We start from the raw sequence: 23,563 nt of genomic DNA, 5'->3' as shown, positions 1-23,563 counted from the left end.
TTTATTTTCTCTCTCTCCCCTTTCCCACTTTAAAAACAAGGAAAAACAAAACCTGCGTAACAAATAAGCATAGGCAAGCAAAACACATTCCTGTTGTCTGTGTTTAAAAATTTAATGCCTCATTCTGCATCCTGAATCTGTCATTCTGTCAGGAAGCAATTGTTTTAACTTTTGCAAATACTTTGAGCACAAAATCATTGTTTCATAGGCCATTTAGTCAGCTTGTGGCCTTCAGCTATGCAATTAAAAGCAGCTCTGCCAACTCCTTTATTTGCCTTTTCAAAAAAAGTCTGTTTAAGTCCTCCTTCCATTTAGCTGCAACATATTTTGTCTTTTGGGTTCATTCCTAGTGAGAATGTCAAGATTACTATAATTTAATTTCTTTAGCAGACCTCATATTTAAAATATCAACAGTTAAGCTAATATTTATAGGTGATCTAAAATCTGTGTGATTCTTAGTCCCCCCTGCCTCCTTTGACACCACTCTGCTTCTTTTATCATAAAAGCACTAACTGGGGGAGCAGGAACATTTGTAGAGGAGGCAGCCCCTGAGCTAAAACTTGGAGGAAGCCAGTGATTTTAAAAGGTGAAGCTCAGGAGGGAGTAGATCTCAGGTGGGCGTGGAGATGAGAGATGGAGTGTCTGGAGAACATTAGGTGTGTGAAGGAAGACAGTATGAAATAAGTCCAGAAGGGTAGGAGTTAACATTGTGGAGGGCTGAGATAGTATTTTTTCCTAGAGGTAGTTTTTGAGAAGGGGAGGGACATAGTTTAACTTATACCTTAGGTGTAGTGTTTTGGCAACTGTGTAGGCTAGATTGGGGAGGGAGGAGAATGGAAGAAGAGAGATCAGTTAGGAGACTGTTAAAATAGTGCAGCCAAGACATAACGAGACCTTGGATTAAGATATTTGTGGTGTGAGGAGAGAAACAGGGATGAATGAAAGAGATACTGTTGAGATGAATTTGACAAGTGATTGGGTATGTGGGATGGATGAGAGTGAAGGCTTGAGGATGCCTCCTAGGTTAGGAACCTAGGTATGTTGGTGCCCTTGACACCAAGATAGGAGAAGGGGGATGGGTGTTAGGGGAAATGCAGCGAGTTCTTTTTTGGTTTTGGAGGGGAGTGTTGAGTTTGAACTACTGATGGTGCGTCCACATGAAGATGTTCAGCAAGTGGTTGGAAGAGAAAACTCTGGAGGCTGTGGAGTAGTAAACTTGTGGCTGAATAGGCCTAGGGTTGGGATCCACATTTCACTGAATCTTTTGTGTTGCAGCCTTTAGTATGGTGACTGGAGCTGCAGGAGGGCCAGGCCTAGAATGTGTCTGTGATCCTGAGTGAATCATATTAGCCCGGTTCTACTTGAGCATAATAGAAAGTCATCTTCCTTTGAATTGTCACAGGCTTTTGATAAAATGCTTAGGAATCATAGTGATAGATAAGTGTTTATATGTGTAATGTGTAAGAGAATGAATTCTTAGAAGGTACCGAGCTTTGTGATGAGATCTTTTTTATTTCTGTCAAGACATCTCTATATGCCTTGATACCTGGCTATAGTAGAATGTTCCTGTATCCAGCCTACAGAAGTTCAAGGAACTCCCATTATAGATTGTAAAAAGAACCTTTTGTTATGTGTCTGTATTGCAGGGCTTCAATGTAAAGGACCAGTTGCACAAAATATGTTTCTATACAGCTGAGAAAAATGTACGGGACTTTCTGGTAAGTGAAGATATCAAGAACCTAGTTAATAAGTCTTACACTGAATGGTACTGTTAAAAAAAATCATCATTGTGTTATGTAGTTAATGTAAAATATGTTCCGTTTATTTTCATTCACGTTACTGCTTATATGCTTATAAGGCATGCATGCACGCACGCGCACACACACACGTGCACACACACACATACACACACACCCCCTCTTGAATTTTAGCTTACATATTCAGTGTGAAGTTTGTCTTATTTTAGGCAATTGGGATTAAGTGATTTGCCCAGGGTTACACAGCTAGTAAGTGTCAAGTGTTTGGTCTGAGGCCTGATTTGAACTCAAGTCCTCCTGACTTCAGGTCCGGTGCTCTATCCACTGTGCCACCTAGCTGCCCCCAGTGTGCATTTCTTATTTGGCATATATGAACCTCACTGTAAGATATCTTGGAAATGTTCTTGATTTTTTAGCATCTGTTAATTAATTTGGATATATTTGATTCAAGGTTGGCATTTTGAAAGAGGAAAATTATTTTTCTGAAGAAGAGAAGAGAATTATAGACTATGTACATGAGATTGAAAAATTATATTCAAGACCTTTCAAAGAAAACACAGAGACCCAGCCTCTCAGGTAATTTTTTCACTATTCTCACATTGTTAATGTAGATGATCACTATTATTGTGTTTTAGGAAATTAGGTTTTGTCCAGCGTATGTGATCTCCAGTTATCAACACCCAGGATTTTTTGTAGTCAGTGATTTTAAGTTTGTATTCCCCTTGAACATATAGAACATGCCCCAAAAGGGTGTTCATCACTGGAGGAGTTCTAGAGTATTTTTTCATCTTGATGTTTTTATAGTCATTCACTCATTTAGTCAACAAATACTTGAGTACTTTATGTAAGATGCTTTAAGTAAATAGATATTGAATTGAATATGCTGAATTGGATGTTTTTTATAAATGTTCTTAAGCTAAAGAGAACAAATTTACTTCTCATAAATCCAAAATCATTGTTAGTTTCAGGAGCTGGAGAAGGGAAGATGATTTTTCCAAACACAGATCTGTTTTAGACTTCTTGAAATTCAATGAGAAAGATGAAATTTTTAAGCATGATCATGGAATTATACTAAGCTGGGCTCAGTGGTGGGATTGTCCAACCCGAGAAAACATCCTTCTTCCCAGGAGATCTACAGAAGGTAAATGTCACGTGGCTTGCAGTATGGGAAATAAGGTGTGCTAAATGAGTTACTGTTTGTAGAAAGGATGGTGTATTTATTTATTTATAAGACCATAATGTGTTTTCACACTTATAATAGGACATCTTAATTTTGCTTTTTGAGAAAGCAATTTTCAAATTGTTTTCAAGCACAAATCATCTTGTTATCAAATAACCCAGTTAACCCATCAGCAAACATTTATTAAACACCTATTATGTGCGAGGCTTTATGCTAGGTACCTAAGGAATTAATATTCTGTTGGAAGAGACAATGTATATGTATATGTTGAAAATAAATGTAAGATAGTTTTTTGTGAGGGGGGCCTCTAGCAGCTGGGGATCAGTTAATAAGTTAAAGAGACATCCCATGTCTAAACTCTTATTAGGGCAGTTCTGGCAGCAAAAAGTAAGCAAAGGAAGAGGAAAAAAGTGAAATGGTGTGGTGAATAATATTTGAATCAGATAAGCAGTCATTGAATGATTGAGTTTAGTAGCAGTAATAGTTCATTGGTACACTAAGAATCATAATGATTTTGGTTTCTTTTGTATGTAGAATTCAAGTCTTGTTCTCCTCAAGTTCTCTGGAGACATATCACAGCTCGCCATGACTGGTTAAGCATTTTCTCGTGGATCGAAGAATTACAGACCCCAGATGGTTGTGTTTCACTTCAGCAGGCTAAATGGCCCCATCTGACAGTAGATATTATTGACCAGAATACGTGCTGCAGTAGCTACTTGAGGAACGAAATACTGGATAAACTGGCCAGGTATTGTTACTGGCAAAGGAATCTCCAGTTAAGAGACAGAACTAAAGTTTGGGGTGTCAGAGAAATGCTTGATTTTTTTCTTTTGATAGTGTTAATTCAGTAATGCTGTATGTCCTATTGTCAGTTATCATAGAACAAAATGCATTAAAAATTACAATTTAATTACATTAAAAATTAAAAATTACCCTGTCATAAAACTAAGGTTTTACTTGTAGTAAAAAAAAAAAAGCATTATGTGAGTCCAGTTCATGATATATTTGTAATAATGTTGTAATTGATATCCTCTCAAAGTTTGGATGTAGTTTTTTTCTGAGAGGATTCTACAAGATTTCATAGAGAGATGTTCCTGGACTGTGTGGTTAAGTTGAGGTCAAGATTCCTGATTTTACTCCCCTGTATTGTGAACTCAAATTTCTTTCATTCTTTTCTATATTATTGGTATACTGTGTAACTAAAATGAAATAAAAACAGAGTTGGTGTATAAAATAACAGAAGTGAGGAATTTGGTAAAGCTGAATAGTTTAGTTAGCGTGTGCCTCCTAGGTCATTTGGAGTACCCTGTGTCATTACTGGGAGAATGTTTTGTTTAAAAAAAATAGACCTTCGTTTGAGGAAGAAGCTCAGAATTCTTTAGAAGCGCTGTAGTTCCCCAAAGTGATCTAGTCTGCCCACTTTGTGATGTCAGCTCTAAGCAGGGAACATTGACACTTGACTCTGAAATCCAGAAGTACTGAAAAAAAACAAGCCAATAAAATTGTGGATTAAAATATAAAATGTAAAATTTTTCTTTCATTGTAAAGCAGATAAATTGTGTGATACAGTGGAAAGAATATAGGATTTGGAGTTCAAGCATCTGGATTTGAATCCAGGACGCCAGTGATTTATCAGTGTGACTGTGGCTCAGTCACTTCACAGGCTCTCTGGGCCTCGGCTTCATTATCTGTACATCGAAGGGGTTAGACTAGATGACTTCTAAGGTGCTTCCAGCTGTTAATCTTCAGTCCTCTGGTCCTAAGGGAATTTGTTTAACTTTTTCAAAGCAGTTTCACATGTATATGTTGTAGAATGGTAGTATACTTTATCCCTATATTATGTAGTAGGTGTAGGGGAGGTGCCATCCTCATACTTCACTCTGTATCAGTTCATTTAAGGAAAAGGAAACCGAGGTCTAAAGAAGCTGTAGCTCAGCCAGGGTCCCACAGCAGGTTAGTGTCTGAGTGCTCAATAGAACCCAGGCATGCTCTTGTCTTCTGCTTCTCTTTCATTGCCCTACCTGCCTTTCCATCCTCTTTACTAAATGTTGAAGGATCATCTGAATTGAATGTGGATGCATTTCTTCATGAAATTCTTCTAAACAAGTGTACCCGATGTTCTGAGACCCTTCTCTGGATCTCTTAACATTGGTAAAAATACTAGTGGAGGGGCAGCTAGGTGGCACAATGGATAGAGCTCTAGCCTTGGAGTCAGGAGGACCTGAGTTCAAATCCTACCTCAGACACTTGACGCTTACTAACTGTGTGACCCTGGGCAAGTCACTAAATCCTGATTGCCTCACAAAAAGAAAAAGAAGAAGAAGAAAAAAATACTGGTGGAACATATGGGCTATCTTCATCAGTGATTCCTCCCTCTTGACATGTAACCACTTCATCCTTTTTGTTCATCTTTCTGATGATATCCCCTTGTCCACTTCTGCAAAATTTTCCATTGGTGCCTATTATGTGCTTCACCATGGGTCCTTTTAATTTTTGGGTATCTGTGATATCTCATGACCCAAAACCATATAACATCACTGAGAGAATATTGCTGTTAAAAAGATAAGCCTTTGTGGGAGAAGCTTAGGATTGTTAAAAGTACTGCACAGTTTCCCTGAGGCGATCTGGTCCTCTTTCTTCCTTCTCTGCAGCTCTGCAAGCCCAATTCACTATCCATTTTCAGTGACTATCCAAGATCCATGTACTGATGGGTCAGCTGTGGGGGCTCTCCATCCAGCTCCATATCAGAGTCTGGCTACTTAGAAATTGCTTAGACTGTACATACAGTAGTACTGCTTATTGGCAGCTTTTGTTTCTTAATACCTGTTTTTAAATGCTTTAAACTTGTTCAGTGTGATATGGTCTAAACACTTTTTAATTTGTCATCATATTGATCCTCTTTCGCTTTGTAGAAATGGAATTTTCCTAACATCTGAACTAGAAGACTTTGAACTCTTGCTCCTAAGACTAAGCCGTATTGGGGGCGTAATGCAAGATCCACTTCCTGTTCAAAACTATGCATCTCGAGATGGTTTGGATTTCCATGCATGCTTTCTTTTATACTGTTTAGAGCACAGTCTGCAGCATCTGCTCTATGTCTACCTTGATTATTACAAGTGAGTACTAGTAATTGGTCTGTCCTGCAGCATTTCTTAATGCTTCCTTCGGCATCAACTGACTTTCTGGAAATGTTAACTCTTCATTTAGGAGATGTTGATATTCTTAAAGTGGTTTTCCATTTATTTCTACTACATTTAGCATAGTGCCACGCACAGATAAGCTTAACAGACAGTTTTTGCTAGTACTGATTTTGTAAGAAATATTTCTGTTAACCCCTTAAAGAAAAGTTAGAACTAAAAATTAAAGAAAGTATCTAAAAAATTAGATTTTTTTTAAAAGGAGAGAGAGGGGCAGCTAGGTGGCACAGTGGATAGAGCACTGGCCCTGGATTCAGGAGGACCTGAGGTGAAATCCGGCCTCAGACACATAACACTCATTAGCTGTGTGACTCTGGGCAAGTCACTTAAACCAGATTGCCTCACCCAAAAAAAAAAAGAGAGAGGAAGACTTTTTAAAAAAAATTTATTAATTTATTTTGATTTGTCAACAATTACTTCTATATGCTTTTGAGTTTAAAAATTTTCTCCCCCTTCCTCCCCACCCCCCTCCCCAAGACGGCACACAATCTCATATAGGCTATATATTTACATTCCTATTAAACGTATTTTCACATTAGTGAAGTTGTAAGTAAAAATTAAAACCAATAGGAGGAACCATTAGAAAGAGGAACCAAAACTCAATAGAAGAGAAAAAAAATGATAGCAATTCAACTTCCATAGTTCTTTCTTTGGATGTGGATAGCATTTTCCACCACAAGGCCTCTGGGGATGTCTTAGATCCTTGTATTGCTGAGAAGGGTTAAGTTTATCAATATTAGTCATTGCACAGTGTGTCTGTTATTGTGTACGACATTCTGTTGGTTCTGCTCATTTCACTCAGCATCAGACCATAGAAGTCTTTCCAGGTTTTTCTGAAGACAGCCTGTTCATCATTTCTTATAGCACAATAGTATTCCATTATGTTCATGTACCACAACTTGCTCAGCCATTCCCCAACTGATGGGCATCCTCTCAATTTCCAATTCTTTGCCACCACAAAAAGAGCTGCTATGAATATTTTTGTACATGTGGGTCCTTTTCCCGTTTGTATGATCTCTTTGGGATATAGCCCTAGAAGTGCTATTGCTGGATCAAAGGGCATGCACATTTTTTTAGCCCTTTGGGCATAGTTCCAAATTGTTCTCCAAAACGGTTGGATCATTTCACAATTCCATCAACAATGCATTAGTGTTCCAATTTTCCCACATCTCCAGCATTGAGAGGAAGACTTCTAAAGGCTAAGCTGAATTCCAGTACTTTCTGCTCTTTTAAGTAAATAAACGTTAAACAGGTCCTAGGAGATGTATTGTGTTAGCTTTGCCAGGAATTTTATTTTATACTTCTATAAATTCCTATTAGTATAAAGGTTTCATTTGCAGAGAGCCATGTATCCATGGTGAGCAAAGATTGATATCGAACCAATAGAGCATACCCACTTATTTTATTGTTTTAACTCTTTGTATAGTGTTGTCCTAATGTTAGAGCAGTCTAGTATATTTGTGGTACATAGCAGTAAGGCTTACTTAGAGGACTTTTTCTTAATTGCTGGTAAGAAAACCGAAATGTGATTTTTTTTCAGGAGTCAGTCCTGGTCTTGGACTCTTCAGTCTTCTTTTAAAAATTGAGAAAGGAGGGGCAGCTAGGTGGCGCAGTGGATAGAGCACCAGCTCTGAAGTCAGGAGGACCTGAGTTCAAATCTGCCCTCAGACCAAACACTTGACCCTTACTAGCTGTGTGACCCTGGGCAAGTCACTTAACCCTAATTGCTTAAAAAAAAAGAAAAATTGAGAAAGGACACTGAAAGGGTTTCTTATTAATTATGTCAATCAAATTTTGAACTTATGAGTTTTGGTTTTTTGCTATGAGACCAGTGAAGCCTAAGGTGTTTTTGAGTGTAGAGTGTCATTTTTTCAGTGATAAAATTTCCTTTTTGATTTGGGGTGACTATATAATATTTTGAATTCCCTAAGACTCCTGATATTTCTCCATTCTTCTCATTTGTATGTCTTGGGGATTATCTAGCTGTTGATTTTGAATATTTATAGAGTATGAGGTATGTGTAAAACACAGTTGAATACAGTGGAGGTAATATGTAGAGTTCCTTTTCCAACATATTATCTGAGCATATGTCTCTGTAATACATCACACATGTACATCATGCTAATCATTGTCATTTTTATTTTTAGCCTTAATCCTTTGAATTGTCCCCTTTTGGAGAAAAAAGAATTGCATGAAACTTATCCTTGGTTCGAATTTTTGGTTCGGTGTCGACAAGTTTCCAGTAATCTGGCAGGTAGGAGTCTGTTAAACAGGAAGACTTTGGAGATCCTTTGCTTTAAAAATATTTATCTTATTTGTGTTGATACCTTTGTTTTTTCATCACCTTCATTTCCACATATATTTGTCTTCCTTCTCTCCCCAAGAGCCATCCCTTTTAACAAAATTTTTTAAGGAGATTATTTTCCTTTCTTTTCTCTTCTCTTCCCCTCCTGTTTCTTCTTTTCTCTCTGAATATGGAAGAGGAGAGAGACATACAGAAACTAAGGTGTTTGAAAACAACAGATATCAATGGATTTTTTTTAAAGGAAAAAAAAAAGCACTTGTACAAAATTAACATATTGACCTTGTCTGACAGTGTGTGTAATATTCCATATCTGTAATCCTCTACTACAAACCTCTGCAGTGATTTCCTTTACTATTGAGCTCATTTGACTAAAGGCAAACTCATCAGCCTTCAGGGCTCAGCCTTGTGTAGGATGCAGGTTGTTTCTGTTTAGAAGACCAAAAAGTGTTCATCTATTCGCTAGCAGAAAGAAACTCGGCTATTGTGCAGCAGAGTTGGTGTTTTTTCTGTCTCTAAAGTAACCTGTTCTCTCTGTACTCTTCTTATTCTTCCTCTTTTTTTTTTAATTATAAAACCTATGAGGCATCAGTTATTTTTGAGTGTAGAGTGTCTTTACTCAAAAAAGAGGAGCCATCTCTTCTTTCCTCTGCTTCAGCACATAATACCTCTGATCCATATAAAGGATGATCTAGTCAGCGTTTGGAGGGATTCAACTATTTGTGATCATTTTGGGGACTTAAGTTGTGGCAGGAAGAAATCCATAGTGTTTATAACCTAGGTAACCTTAGGCTTTGTAATTGTACTGATGACAAAGAACATGTTTATCTGGTGTCATTCCAAAGATTCAGCAAAGGGAATGGTCTGGGAGGCCATATGCCCAGAAGAAATCTGCAGTAAACTTTCTTTTTCAATAGAGTTCTCTGTGCTGATGTATAAACCTGTTAAGAAGGAGAGGTTGTTTTTTTTTTAATCATTTTGCTTTTTAAAAAAATTATTTTCACCTATTTCCTAGTTTAGGATCGTTTCTTTTTTATTTCTTTTTTGATGGTTTCTTATTTAAGAAAATAATTTTTAGTGACATTTGTTTTTAAATCCAAGCGACTTAAAAACAAAAGGTAGCTATACATTTTTTTTTTCAAAGAAGAAACTATTCCAAATTAGAATTTAGGAGAAAATACAAAGTGAAATGTAGCCCTTCTCTTCCCCTCTCCTGAAGAGCCACATAACAAAGAATATTTTACAAAGAAATAGAGAAAGAAAAAGGAAAAAACCATTTTGTATTGATTTAATACAGTGGTAGTGGTACTTGGTGTTTTCTCTATTTTTTTAATCCCAAAGTTGCAAAACATTCTGATTACAACATACTGAATGAGTGCATTATGAAGCAGTATTTCACATCTCTCAACCTGTCACCTTTGCAAAAGAGGTGACTTTTCATGTCTCTTCTTTGGGGGCCACACTGACTTATTCTTTGTAACTTTGCAGCCCTCACTTTTGCTTATTTTGTAGTTGTAGCTCTATTTACATTGTTTGCATGTATACAGATATACACATTCATAGCTCAGCTTACTTCTCTCGGCATCAGTTCATTTAAATCTTTCTATAGTCTTCATATATGTTTTTTTCTTACAGCACAATACCATTCCATTATATTCATATACCACAATTTGTTTAGCTATTCCCTATGCAATGGGCCATCTGCTTGGTTTCTAGTTCTTTGCTACAGAAAAAGTGCTGCTAAAAGTGTATAGAGGGACTTTGTTTTTTATCAGTGATTTCCTGGGAATATATATCTAGTAGTAGCATCTCTGGGTCAAAGGGTATGGACCTTTTAGTCACTTTATTTGCATAATTCTAAATTGCTTTCCAAAGTGGTTGTACTAATTCATAGTTCTACCAACAATCCACAACACTAGTGTGCCTATCTTCCCACAACCCCTTCAGCATTGGCTGTTAGCATCTTTTGTCATTGTTGCCAGGATAGTTACTTCTTAAAGGGAAAAACATGTTCTTTCTTCCAGATCCGAAACTGATTTTCCACGCCAGTCTCGCTAATGCTCAGATACTGATTCCCAGTAACCAAGCCAGCGTGAGCAGTATGCTGTTGGAAGGACATACCCTCTTGGCACTTGCTACAACAGTGTATGCTTCTGGAGGCCTCAGCCAGGTAATTGGATATTATTGTCACCAGTGCATATTGAGAACAAGCTTAGGTCTAATAAAAATATCTTGGCTTCTCTGGTCCCCAGTAGAATGGGAAAACTCAAATACACAGACTTTTAAGTATCTTTGTAGGTTATATAGCACAAAATTTGATAAATTTGTTTTCTAATTTCATTTTCTAGGTTGAAAGAGATAATGTGTGTTATTTGGTGATTTTTCTTTTCCTTTATTTTGTTTTCTGATAATCTTTTTAAGCTTTGTGGTTTGAGAGTTAACTGGTACTTTTTCTGTGGCATTAACTCCTTACCCCAGGCTTAGATAGTTTATGTGTGGGGTATGGGGAACCACAGTTACTGTTGCTTTTGGAAACTCTTGTTAATGACCAAAGGGGATTTACCCAGTCTGCTTTGGGGAAATGGTGAATAGCTAGAGAAAACTTTTACAGTGTTAAAACATATCACTTCAAAAATTCTGAATTTTGCCTAAATTTTACATGGGTTATTTGGTTATTTAGCTACAGGGTCTTGTTTGTTTGTTTGTTTCCCCACAGGTACAGATTGATAACTCATCTGTACTTTAAAATCTGAGAGCTGCTTGGACCACCAAGAGTTAAGTGCCTTGCTCAGGGTCACACAGTTAGTTTGTGTGTGAGATAGAACTTGAACCTGGGCCTTTCTGATTCCAGTGCTGGCTCTCTGTCCCCAGGGCCAGACTGCCTTTCTGTATCATCAGTTGCTAACTTATTTTTTAATTTTTGGCTCTACCACCTGCCAGAAATTAAAGTCATAGTAAAGAATCGTAGAACTTAAAGATGATCGGCATGTCCTCATTTTGTAGGTGAGGTAACTAACACCCAGAAAGAGGTTACATGACTTGCCCAAGGCCACACAGCTAGTTAATGGCAGATCTTGGTTCAGAACCATATCTCCTGACTGCAGTCCAATGCTATTTTCACCATGTTGTATTGCCTCCATAGCATACTCTAATGTTTGTTTCTAAACTAATATTGTTTCACAAGAATTCTGAAAGATATTTGAACATTTTAAGAAGGGAAGGAAGGGGTGGTAATGCAAGTACCATTATTTGTTTTCATTTATACTCAGGTTGTTCAGAAAGAAGAAGGGGAAACCTCTTTGGGGAAGGTGGATCCCCAGCTACTAAAGATGGCCTTAACTCCTTACCCCAAGCTCAGAGCTACGCTCTTTCCACAGTACGTTGTCCGTAGTATGCTGCCCCATGATGTTACCCTGTACCACCTTATTCAGGTATGTAATTAGAATAGCCTGTCTTCTCATGGCCATTGGCAAACCCAGCTTAATTAAGATACTCCCCATCATTCTGCCACTGGTTGTTTTCTGTGGTTCTTCTTTAAGGAAGTGGGCCTTTCCCTTCTTTTGATCAGATTCTTGGGACCACGACCTTTCCCCTCTATTTTTCTGTGATACTCCTTGTTTCACTGTGTCTGCAACTGTCCATATGCCCTTTTAGCTGGTTAGGGAACAAAAATTGATTTTTGCTACAGTGTGAGAAATCTAGGAAACTATACAGGTTGGGTAAGTGATTAGTGTCGAATCTCCCTGCTTAAAATAGGTTGATTTGTTTTAATATATAGGCTTTCACAGGCAGTGTCCCTGTTTCATTCTCCCCTTTGCTGGCTTGCTCCCTTCACCCAGGTCCACACTTTGGTTTCAGATCAAAGTTATTCTTTCTGTAGCCTCAGAGAGTCGTTCTTTGCTCCCCTGGTTTCTTTTTCAAGTTCCCCTTCTATAGGTCAGTCTTTTCATTCTTCCTGGACAAATTTCCCTCAGAAGCTGCATCTTACTCTCACACATTTTCTAGATTGGTTGCCCTTAATTAGCTATTGTTTCACTTTCTTATTGCACCATCTTGCCTTGGCCACATTTCTCTACATTTGGTCATATTTCTTAGTATTTTGGGAAGGGAAATTTTCATCACTTGGTTATGAAAACAAAATAAAAATGTGCTTAATGCTGTTTTTTGAACTACATTCCTTTAGGAAATCATGATAATTCGATTACTTTTTCTGAGAATTAGATGCCTCTTGCCTTAGTGTTTCAACGTCTAAATTAATTCCCTTGAATTCAATTCCACAGGCATTAAATACCTGGTTTGTATAAGGCACTGAGCATTCATAGACAGAAAAAATAGTTGCTGCTCCTTGAAGAGTTTATGTGCTATTGAATGAAATAGTATTGAAAAGTAAAGTACTGGTAATGGCTAAAAAACTCTTGAAGTACTCATAGAGAAGAGTTTTAAATTACTCTAGTATTAGGGAAGCAGCTTGTGCCTGAAGTTCTTTTGTAAAATGTTGTGTTTGTATTGTTTTGGAATTTGTTTCTTTTTAATTTTCTCTCATTTGTCCATTTGTCTCCATTTCAGTCCTTGTCTCCCTTTGATCCCACCAGACTGTTTGGCTGGCAGGCCACTAATACTCTTGCCATTGCAGGTAAGTTGATACAGGCAGCAGACATATTCTGATGTGATTAATTCTAGCATGACTTTCTGTAAAGGCCATCCTGATTTCCCATGAATTTTTTTTTCCCAAGAAGAAATTCAGTCGTATAGAAAAAAATACCCTGCAGTTGACTGAGTTGTGAAAACGTTTTGTAAGTTCAGTTCAGCAAATATTTATTTAGTACTACTATCTGCAAGCCCTTATGTTCTAGGTCTTGGGGATACAGGATGAAAAGCAGCACAGGGCTATTCTCAGGAAACTCAAATGGAGATAAAGAATGTAAATAACTACATATGATATAAAGTAGAAGAATTTGATGGGTAAATGAGCAGTTTAGTTAGGGGACACTAGGAAAACTCGAGAAGAAAAAGGTCACTTTCGTCTGTGGAGATCAGGGGAAGTAGAGAGTGTAAGTTCCGTTAGGCCATAAAAACTTCTCCTTTTCCTGGGGATTCCCTGAACTCTACTCTTCTCTTCCTGCTTTTCTTCTGTTATCTTTTCCATTTCTCCCATTGGTAGTAAGTTCCATTTTTAAATACAGAATCATAGTCTGTTAGTGCTAGAATATACTTTAGAGACCTCTAGTCTCACCCCCTCATGCTGTCTAGATAAGGACACTGAGGCCCAGTTCAACAAGTTCAGCGAATGTTTATTAAACACCTATTTCATGTGAAGCACTAGAGATCTAAAGGCAAAAATAAAATTGTCCATGCTCCCAAAGCTTAACAGAGGTTAAGTGATTTGCTCAAAGTCATGCACTGTGTTATTGGCAGAGATAAGCCAGGAGTATAGGATTCCTGTCTCCCAGACCAAAGTCAAAAGGCTGCTTACAAATTGAGAGTGGACTCTCTTCCCCACCTTGCACCCCTCACCCCCAGCCTAAATATTTAATGATCCACCTGTCAGACCCCTAAAATCAGGTTCTTCCAGAAGATCATGGCAGTGTGTCTTGTAGGCCCACAAGTATTAGGGAAATAGAATCTGGAATGAGGTGGTAGACTCTGCTCCAATCTTCCATCTTCCAGGCCTCTTGGTTACTTTAATTTATCAGATATTAATTGAGTGTCTGCTGTGTTTAAAACCCTTGTTAGATGCTGAGAGGTACGAAAATAAGTAAGATGTGGCTTTTGCCCTCAAGAAACTTACAGTCTCACATTAGATTCAGTCTTAGTTTGAGATGATGGAGCTCATCTGACATCTTGACAGCAAAAAGGCAGTCCCACCTCTGTCCGCTGTGGGAAGTGTAGGACATATACAAAATCCTGTGCACCAGACGAGATTCGGCATTGTTGCTAAGATCCCATTTGTGCCAGGCCAGCTCCTTGCTGGTCCTAGTTTTGGCTCACGTGGGTTTTTCTTGCTTTCCCTCTAGCTTTCTTGTTACAAAAGAAAACATTGAGGCTTTGAGGATTTAAGTGACTTGCCCAAAACTACCCAGCTGATGAATAGCAGAGCCAAGATTAGAACCTTGGACTCTTGATTCCCCTGTCCAGTACTTTTTCCACTGCATCACCCATGTATTACCTAATATTTGAGGCTGCAAGTTAATCCTTAGCTAGGCTGCTGTCAGTGCATATGTACAAACTGAATACGGTAACCAGTCGGTTATCAGACAGCATGGAGGACGAGGATGGGAACTGGACCTGTGATTTCACTGGTGCAGAAAACTCCCTGTCCCAGTGCAGGTCAGCACCTTCTCTGTATTTGCATTTGTAGGGAGTTGACTGGTACACCTGGAAGTTAAATGACCGGCCGAGAGTTGATGAAGTCAGTCTGTGTTTGAGGGGGACCTTGTATTCAAGTATTCTTAACTCCAAGGCCAGCTCCTGGTCCAGTAGCCTATGCAACCTCTCAGTCTCCAGGAGTGAAATTCAAAGAACTGGGTTTTCTACGTGACTGAAATGCTGAGTTTATTGAATCATATTTTGATGAAAATCTGTAACATTATTATGAGATTTCTTACCTCACTAAACAAAATTTGTATCAGTATTGCAAAATACAAGTGGTTTCATTAAGTTGTGTACTCCTTTCCCTGATGCACATTAAGTGCCTCTGTGCCAGAGTAGATGATCTTCATGAATTGCTGTGACCAGAAAAATAATTCATCCCCTGGGACTTACCTTCTGATGCACTTTCTTGAAGTTAGCTAGCCCAGATTTTAGATGGTGGGTATGCAGTTCATCATCAGACTTGTCTTTTGAAGGCTTCCATCTCAGTAGGACACCCAAGGCTTGTGTGTCCACTTAGCACAGCCTTCTCGAGCATGGAATCACTTCCATGCCCTGTGGAGGAATAATAGAGTATACTGATCATTACTTAGCTTGGTCTGTTCCTGATTACTTTTGTTTCTTGGTATAAACATTAGTCATTATACTGAGCTGTGTGTATATCACTATAGTTGTAGATGCATATGGTGTTGGATCAGAGAGTTAAAAGGCCTAGGAGATACCTTGGAACTTTTTTAAAGTTCCTGGTGTGTTCCTTGGTCGTGGGAGCCAGATTTAGAGCTGGAGGGGCTTTTAGAGCTCATCTAAGTGTCGTAAGTGGTAGAGCCAGCGGCCTTGAATTCAGGAAGATCTGAGTTGGAATCCTGACTTAGACTCTTACTAGCTGTGTGTGACCCATGGACAAATCATTTCACCTCTCCCAGCCTCTGTAAACTGTAAAATGGAGAGAATAGATAAGAATGGCATCTCCCTGCCAGCGTTGTTGTGAGGATCAAATAAGATAACATGTCGGGTGCTTCATAAACTTTAAGGCACTGTCTAGCTCATCTTTCATCATTATGAAGAGGATTCCTCTCATTTGACAGATGAGGAAATCATTTATATGTTTCTAATAAAGGCAAAGTATATGCATAGCTGCACAAATGATTTCCAAGGCAATGAATGTAGCATAACTTTGATTAATCAAACATTGTCTTTCCTCAGAATTATTGCAGAAGCTCCACTACTTACTGGCTTTGTAATCATGGGCAAGTCACTTCTTCCTTTAGAGCTTCAGGTTCTTCATCTATAAAATTAAGCTAGATTATCTCCCAGGTCCCATTTCTAAAATTCTTTGATCCTACAATATGCAGTGTATTGTGCTGGATACACCTATCAGAAAGTACATATGGCTTAGTCAGATACCTTTGATTACAAAAATCTTTTGCCTTTCAGGGAACATTGAGTTAGAGATATGCAAACCTGTCCTGTTTCTTAGAGAAAGTTTGGGATCCCTATTTCATGGTGGTTCCTATCATATAACTAGTTCTGTTTTGAAACTGTATGCTAATATGCGTACTGTGTCACTCAGTGGTGTTAAGACTTAGGTGTTTTCTCCCCCTTCTCCATTTAACTTCCCAAACAAGAGTGATGAACTCTCTTTATTTGACATGCCTCTACTGTGTGATGCGGCTTGACCTGGAGACTGTGTCATTCTAGGAATCTGTGGCCCCCAGGCTCCAAAGCCATGGTTCTCTGGTTGGCCTGGTATCAGTCTCTGGAGCTTCTGATATTTCTACCATTGAACAGATATGCTGCAGGAAGAGGAGTCTTTGCTTATGAGGTCACAGCAGTCTTGTTTTTGTCTGTCTCCTTGTCAGTGGCTGTTCTCTGCCCAGTCATGCTCTCAGCTGCTTCTTCTGTTCTCTCCCTTTGGTGATGGCTGGACTCTTTCTACTCCACTTTCCGCTTTTTCTTTCTTCTCCCTTTGTTCCCTGTTTTTCTCTTTCATACTTCTCATACTGCCTTTCCATACTTCTTCAGCCTTCTCACACAGAATTCTGATCATTTACATGGCACCGTGCATAGTCTTTATCTTGGTGCTGCTTCAGGGCTGTTTTCATTGTTGTTTGTTCCCTGAAAAGTCTTTCTCCTCTGCCTAGAGATGTATGTGTGTGGGCGCGCACACACATACATACTTATATACATATATTTCTCGCTTTGATATTTTAGGTTACTCAGCTATGATAACTGAGACGTTACACTAGCATATGGCCTGGATATGATGTCACAGTATGAGTACAGAAATTTGAACTCCCTCTGTTAGCTCTTTCTTTGTAATCTTCTCATTCATATTTATACCCCAGGACAAGTCAATTAACTTCTCTCACCCTTAGTATCTTCATCTGTAAAATGGGGATAATAGTATTTGGACCACTAAACTCAGTAATGTTTTGTGAGGAAAGCATTTTGTACAATTTAAATTGTTATAGAAATGTAAATTATTATTTACATATGCAAATATTTATTATTTGAATCTATCTTTTTTTTCCCCAAAGTCATTTAATCACATATAGTGAAATAAGTTACAAGAAATATTATCCCCTCCCATATATGCAAGGGATACACTCTGCAGCAAGTTATCAGCTCCCTGGTGAGGGGGAAGATACATGCAGGGACACTTGCGATCAGAGAACGTTCCTGGAGGGGTACATGTGTAGGGAACATAGGTGACCAGGGAGCATATATAGGGGACACAAACATAAGGAGCACGTGCGAATTCACATCCAGCTACTTGCAGCAACTCGTGCTTCTGCTGTTGTAGAGCCACTGAGGACCTCCAAGTATGTCTTTGGGAGGGACACTTTCTCTGCTAAACCGAGATCCTCTGTTGCTCTGTTCTCTCTGCTCCACTTTTCTTTGCTGTTTGTCCACAATGAGCTGTTCTCTGCTGCTCTCTTCTACTCCCTCCTAGTGTTTGAAGCTATTCTTGATGCCTGTCTGGCAGCATCCTTATTATGGTCTTCTTGACATTTGTTGTGATTGCCTATACATTTCTGAGTACAGATCAAGGTGCTGGATTTGGCCAGTTTAGGACATAGTTACTGTGGAGTTAAATGACCTCTTTATAAGATACCATTCTACAACTGACTTCAGCTGGTGCACACCTAGTTACAGGGAATAGGCTTAGGCTTTGGGAAGTGGCTTCTTTGGAGCTTTTTATTTGTGCTGAACCGCCACAGTCCCATCTTATTGACGACTTTAAAACATGAATCAGAGCTGTTCTTCCTAGGCCATGAGTCTTCATAAAAAATAGAATGTTGTAGTTAAGTTGATATTTTAAAAACCAATTTAAAATTTTAGTTGCGGTTTGAAGAGTACTATATCTATCTATCTATCTATCTATCTATCTATCTATCTATTTTGGTGGGGGGGAGGTGAGACAATTGGGGTTAAGTGACTTGCCCAGAGTCACACTTCTAGTGAGTGTTATGTGTCTGAGGCCGGATTTGAACTCAGATTCTTCTGACTCCAGGGCTGGTGCTCTATCCACTGCACCACCTAGTTGCCCTAAGAGGACTATGTTTTGAGGTCCTGTAACAGAGCTTATCGTACTGTGAAAAAAATACCACCCCAAGATCCTAGAATAGAATCCTAGCTAAGAAAAGTTGTTTGTGAGATGCTTATTCCTAATAGACTGAGATCTGAGTCAGTAGTTTAAATATTTGACAAAGCACAGGAAAAATATGAGATATTAACATTCTTTTCCTCTAAGACAATTGCTCCTTTCAAGTGAGGATTTATTAACTTTAGTATTTCTTCTCATCTTTTTCAGATTCCTCAAGTGATCTTCCTCATTTCTCTAGCCCTGAGCTTGTAAACAAATATGCTATAATGGAACGTCTGAATTTTGCTTATTATTTACATCATGGACGACCATCATTTGCATTTGGTACTTTTCTTGTTCAGGAATTAGTCAAGAGCAAGTCTCCAAAGCAACTGTGAGTATTTGTAAAGCAATAGGAAGTGAGCTTGTTAAATATCAAAAGAGTTATTTAAGGGGATTGCAGTGGAACATAAAGATTATAGATTTTGAGGTTCATATCTGTGGAGCGTAGAATTGGGAGTATTACTTGGAGATAATTATGGGACACCATAGAAAATGACTTTTGAAATAAACTGCCGGGCCAGCTAGGTGGCGCAGTGGATAGAGCACCGGCTCTGGAGTCAGGACGACCTGAGTTCAAATCTGGTCTCAGACCAGAGACTTGACACGTACTAGCTGTGTGACCCTGGGCAAGTCACTTAACCCCATTGCCAAGGAAGGAAGGAAGGAAAGAAAGAAACTTCCTAATAGATTTCAGTATCAGTCTTTTTTTTTTGCTAGGCAGCTAAGTGCCTTGCCCAGGGTCACATGGCTAGTGAGTGTTAAGTGTGTGAGTTTGCATTTGAACTCAAGTCGTCCTGACTCAGGGCTGGTGCTCTATCCACTGCGCCACCTCGCTGCCCCGACATCAGTCTTCTTTATGGCTTTAACATACAAACGTGATCTTGGACCAAGGATCAGCAGTTTTTCAGTCGTCGAATATAAGGGTGCTGACTCTTGTTTCTCCTGTTGTTGAAGGAAGAGATGACAGGCTATTGGGTTTAGAGGAACTCCTTAAGACATTCAGAAGACAGTTGCAAGCAAATGAAGTGGGCAAAATGCTAAAGACCAGCTATTCTTACTGGTACTATGGCTGGCAGCTGCTGGTTGGTGAAGTGGATAGAGTGCTGGGCCTGGAGTCAGAAAGACACAACTTTGTGAGTTCAGACACTTACTAGCTGTGTGACCCTGGGCAAGTCATTTAACTCTGTTTGTCTCAGTTCCTTATTTGTAAAATGAGCTGGAGAAGGAAATGGCACACCATTCTAGCGTCTTTGCCATGGGAAACAAAAATGAGATCACAAAGAGTCAGACACGACTGAAAGACAACTGAAGGATATCAGTGATGGCCTAGGATTGGCAGCCACAGGAGTGTGCATTTAGGGCTGGAAAGGACCTCGTTTAGCCTAGTCCTGCCACGCTTCTGATTTTATAGATAAATGAACTGAGGCCCGGTGAGTTAAATGACTTTCCTAGGTCATGAAGTGGCAGGCCTGGGATTTGAACCCCAGTCATTTGACTCTGAAGCCAGTCTTCTTTCCATTGTACCATACTGCCTTCCATCTTAGACGCCACTGAGAACCCTCTGTGTGCTTACATTAGATCAGTAGATTTCAAAAGGTGTGCTGTGAATTGTATGGAACTTACCCTTGCATTCACATGTGGATGGATGAGTCTTCTGACTCATACTTTGCAGAGCATCGTAATGTGCCATGAGCAGAAATATTGGAGAACCAGTGTCCTCAGTGGTCGTGATTGCTGGTGTGCTGTTCTGATTTTGACTCCTGTTCTCTGTTTCAGGATCCAGCAAGTAGGAAACGAAGCCTACATGTTGGCACTTTCCCTCTTTCATATGCCTTCAGTAGCGGCTGCTTGTGTGTGTTTCTTGGAATTGCTTGGTATAGACAGCCTCAAGCTTAGAATTGATATGAAAGTGGCCAACATCATTTTGAGCTATAAGTGTAGAAATGAAGAGGCTCAGTACAGCTGCATCAGAGAATCCCTAGGTAAGCGTCCTTTCTGTATTTAGACTGCTTTGTGCAGTTGGAAAGGTACTTATTTGAGTTATTGAATCAGGAACTTTTCATGGAGGGGTGCAGATGAGTTGCTGCTTTACCTCATTTTCTAGGATTCTTCATTAACTTGAGTTCATGAGTGGTTTTGAAACATATTGTAAATAGAAATTTATGTTCTCCTGAGGAAATCTCTGTTTTGTCCATTTATTTATTTAAAAATAAATTTTTGTTACTATCTTTTGTTTTTCCGTCACCTAGATTTTTCCCAGTATTTCTCTCCCTTTCCCCTCTCAGAGAGCCAACCTATATAATACGACATTTTTTAAAGAAAACAAGAAAGAGGAAAAAAAATGAGTAAAACCAGTCAGTACATTGAAGAAATATGAACATATCCAGTGTTACACATCTGTGCACCTCCTACCTTTACAAAGGAGGTGGAAGAGGTGTCTTCTCATATTTCTTTTGGGGGGCCATATGTGTTTTTGGTAATTTTGCAACATTAATTTTTAATTATTTTACAGTAGTAGTTCTTTCTATTCATATTATTGTAGTTATTATACATATTGTTTTCTTGGCTCTGCTTCCTTCTCTGTCCATCACTTTATCTAAGTCTTTCCCTGTATACATTGTATTCGTTGTCTTAAAGCACAGTGATATTCCATTACATTCACTTTAGTCATTCCCTAATTGATGGGTGGCTACTTTGTGTCCATTTCAGGGGCTGTTATAAATTTTTTGGTGTGGCTAGGTTCTTCTTGTCAATGACTTTCTTGGAGCGTATAACCGGTAATTGCTTCTCTGATTTCCACAATGGTTGCACCGATTCTTAGTTCTACCAGCAATGCAGTTGTGTGCCTGTCTTCCCGTGACACCTCCAACGTGGCCTGTTTCCCGTCTTTTGTCTTCTTTTCCAGTTTGCAGCGTGTGAAGTGAAACAGCTGTTTTGATTTGCCTTTCTCTTATTATTGGTGATTTAGAACGTTTTTTTCATATGGTTGTTAATGGTTTGTACTTCTTTGTAGAACTGTTTGTTCATATTCTTTGATCTGTTCAGGGTTATGTTATGTGTGTGTATGTGTATACACACGTAGACAAATATACAGGTACACATACTCAAATATATAAATGCATATGTAATATATATTAGTGTATGTTAGATACCAAACCAAGAGAAATTTGATACAAAGAATTTTTTCTATCCAACCATATCACTTCTTATCCTAAATGTATTAATTTTGTTTCTGCAGAAGCTTTTGAATTTCACGTAATCAAAATTATCTTTTTTTCTTTGTAATTGTCTGTTCTTTTGTTTTGTTAAGAATACATCTCCTAGGGGTAGCTAGATGGTGCAGTGGATAACACTGGCCCTGGAGTCAGGAGGACCTGAGTTTAAGTGTCAGACACTTGACACTTACTAGCTGTGTGACCCTGGGCAAGTCACTTAACCCCCCAATTGCCTTGCCAAAAAAAAAAAATAGGAAAACTTAGAAGAGAGGAAGGTTTTTAATGGGACAGCTAGGTAGTGCAGTGGACAGAGCACCCTCTGGAGCTAGGAGAACCTCAGTTCAAATCTGGCCTCAGACATTTGACACTTACTAGTTGTGTGACCCTGGGCAAGTCACTTAACCCCATTGCCAAGCAAACTGAAAAAAAAAAAGAATACATCTCCTGCCCACAGTTATGAAAGGTATATGATATGCTTCTTATTTTCTCATGGAATTATCCTTAACATTAAGTCATAAATCCATTTTGAATTTATTGTGGGTGAAATATGATGTAAGATTTTGGTCTAAGCCTACTTTCTGCCAGACAGCTTACAAGTTTTCCCAGAAGTTCTTCTCTTATTGGAAGTTCTTTCCTAACTAATTTATGGTTTTGGATTTATTGACCACTAGGTTATTGAGTTCCATTGTTTCTGATTCTCCCTTGTTTGTTCTGATGCACTGATCTACTTCTCTATTTTTTAGCCAATTCCAAATTTATGACTGCTGCCTTGAGATTCGAAAGTACTCTTTCCTGGGAGGATCTCTATACTATGCTATGTTTCAATTGTATTTTTTACAGCTGAAAAGCTGGTTAAACTGGCTAATGGCAGAAAAGCAGCAACTGAAGAATTGCTTAGTCTTTTAGAAGAAGGCATATGGGATAGTATTCAACAACAAGGAATATCGAGGTTTGTCTGTTGTGTTTCAGTGCCTTTTTTTTAAGCAGTCATTGTGCTGATTTGTGTTTATCAAGCTTTTTTTCTAACTATTTCAGACCACCTCAGGTGTTCTCATTAATTCTCACACCACCCTTGTGATAAAGGATAGCAAGGTCGGCTCTTGCCGCTTCCTAGATGGAATAATCCAAACTGAATGAATGTTTTTTAAGTGTGTCACACTGAATCCTTTAAGTGGGCTGAAAAGGGTATCCAATTGGCTATTAAGTTGATTTCTTTGAGCCCTGCTGTGATTCTGCCTGTTAGATTACAGTTAAATCATTCTGAGAGCCTGAGCTAGTGAGCCCTTTCCTTTCCCCAACCTCTTAAATTCAGGTGCTTGCAGTATGACCCCACTGAGTCTGATTCTTCCATAGTTAGACCTGCTCACCTTCTCTCTTCCTAACCCTTTCCAAACACAGGAAAATGTGTCTCCTCTGGGGATGAGCAGCATCTCAGAGCAAGGACAAGGAAACCAGCTTGCCAATTATAACCCATTGAGCTCCTCTGGGCACTAGTAATTTATCCTGCTTATGCTATTAACATTCTTTTCATGCATGCACATGGAGAAAGTCTGTTTTTTTCTGTGTGTGTCTAGGAGTGTGTTTGATGATGTAGCAAGAGTACCATCCAGCTCTTGCTCTTGGGAGAGGATCATCTTCCCTGTGAAGCACCAGACACTAGCAGCCTTCCTTTAGGAAGCCCAGGTGTCCCATATCATAGCCCCCTGGCTCTCCCTACTTAGCATCCAAGAAGCTTTGACTTCCAGCTTTTGATTGTTAAAGCCCACTTTTCTTGCTTGGCACTAGTGTTCCAGTTCTGTGCCTCTGTGGTGCATATGTATACCTAATACAGTACATACTATAACAGCATGTAGTAGGCACTTAGTAAGTGCTTGTTTGCACTATGTAGTGGGGG

The 23,563-nt window shown here is 38.9% G+C and overlaps 1 protein-coding gene across 5 annotated transcripts in view; it reads left to right on the top strand.

The window, feature by feature from the left end:
- Positions 1–23,563, top strand: part of SPG11 (SPG11 vesicle trafficking associated, spatacsin) — a 79,036-nt gene that overhangs the window by 25,686 nt on the left and 29,787 nt on the right. For all 5 annotated transcript variants that reach the window (XM_078151380.1, XM_021009216.2, XM_021009217.1 and 2 more), the window contains 12 exons: positions 1,647–1,718; positions 2,209–2,333; positions 2,720–2,898; positions 3,472–3,685; positions 5,850–6,053; positions 8,282–8,388; positions 10,461–10,606; positions 11,706–11,867; positions 13,003–13,069; positions 18,620–18,785; positions 20,231–20,436; positions 22,510–22,618. In XM_078151380.1, the coding sequence (XP_078007506.1) occupies positions 1,647–1,718; positions 2,209–2,333; positions 2,720–2,898; positions 3,472–3,685; positions 5,850–6,053; positions 8,282–8,388; positions 10,461–10,606; positions 11,706–11,867; positions 13,003–13,069; positions 18,620–18,785; positions 20,231–20,436; positions 22,510–22,618 (1,757 nt within the window). The remainder of the gene's footprint in view (positions 1–1,646; positions 1,719–2,208; positions 2,334–2,719; positions 2,899–3,471; positions 3,686–5,849; positions 6,054–8,281; positions 8,389–10,460; positions 10,607–11,705; positions 11,868–13,002; positions 13,070–18,619; positions 18,786–20,230; positions 20,437–22,509; positions 22,619–23,563) is intronic.

The sequence above is a fragment of the Phascolarctos cinereus genome, unplaced genomic scaffold (assembly GCF_003287225.1).
Source record: "Phascolarctos cinereus isolate Bilbo 61053 unplaced genomic scaffold, phaCin_HiC Scaffold_3;HRSCAF=262, whole genome shotgun sequence".
In the NCBI taxonomy this organism is placed as follows: Eukaryota; Metazoa; Chordata; class Mammalia; order Diprotodontia; family Phascolarctidae; genus Phascolarctos; species Phascolarctos cinereus.
This window is presented reverse-complemented; position numbering and strand designations above follow the sequence as displayed.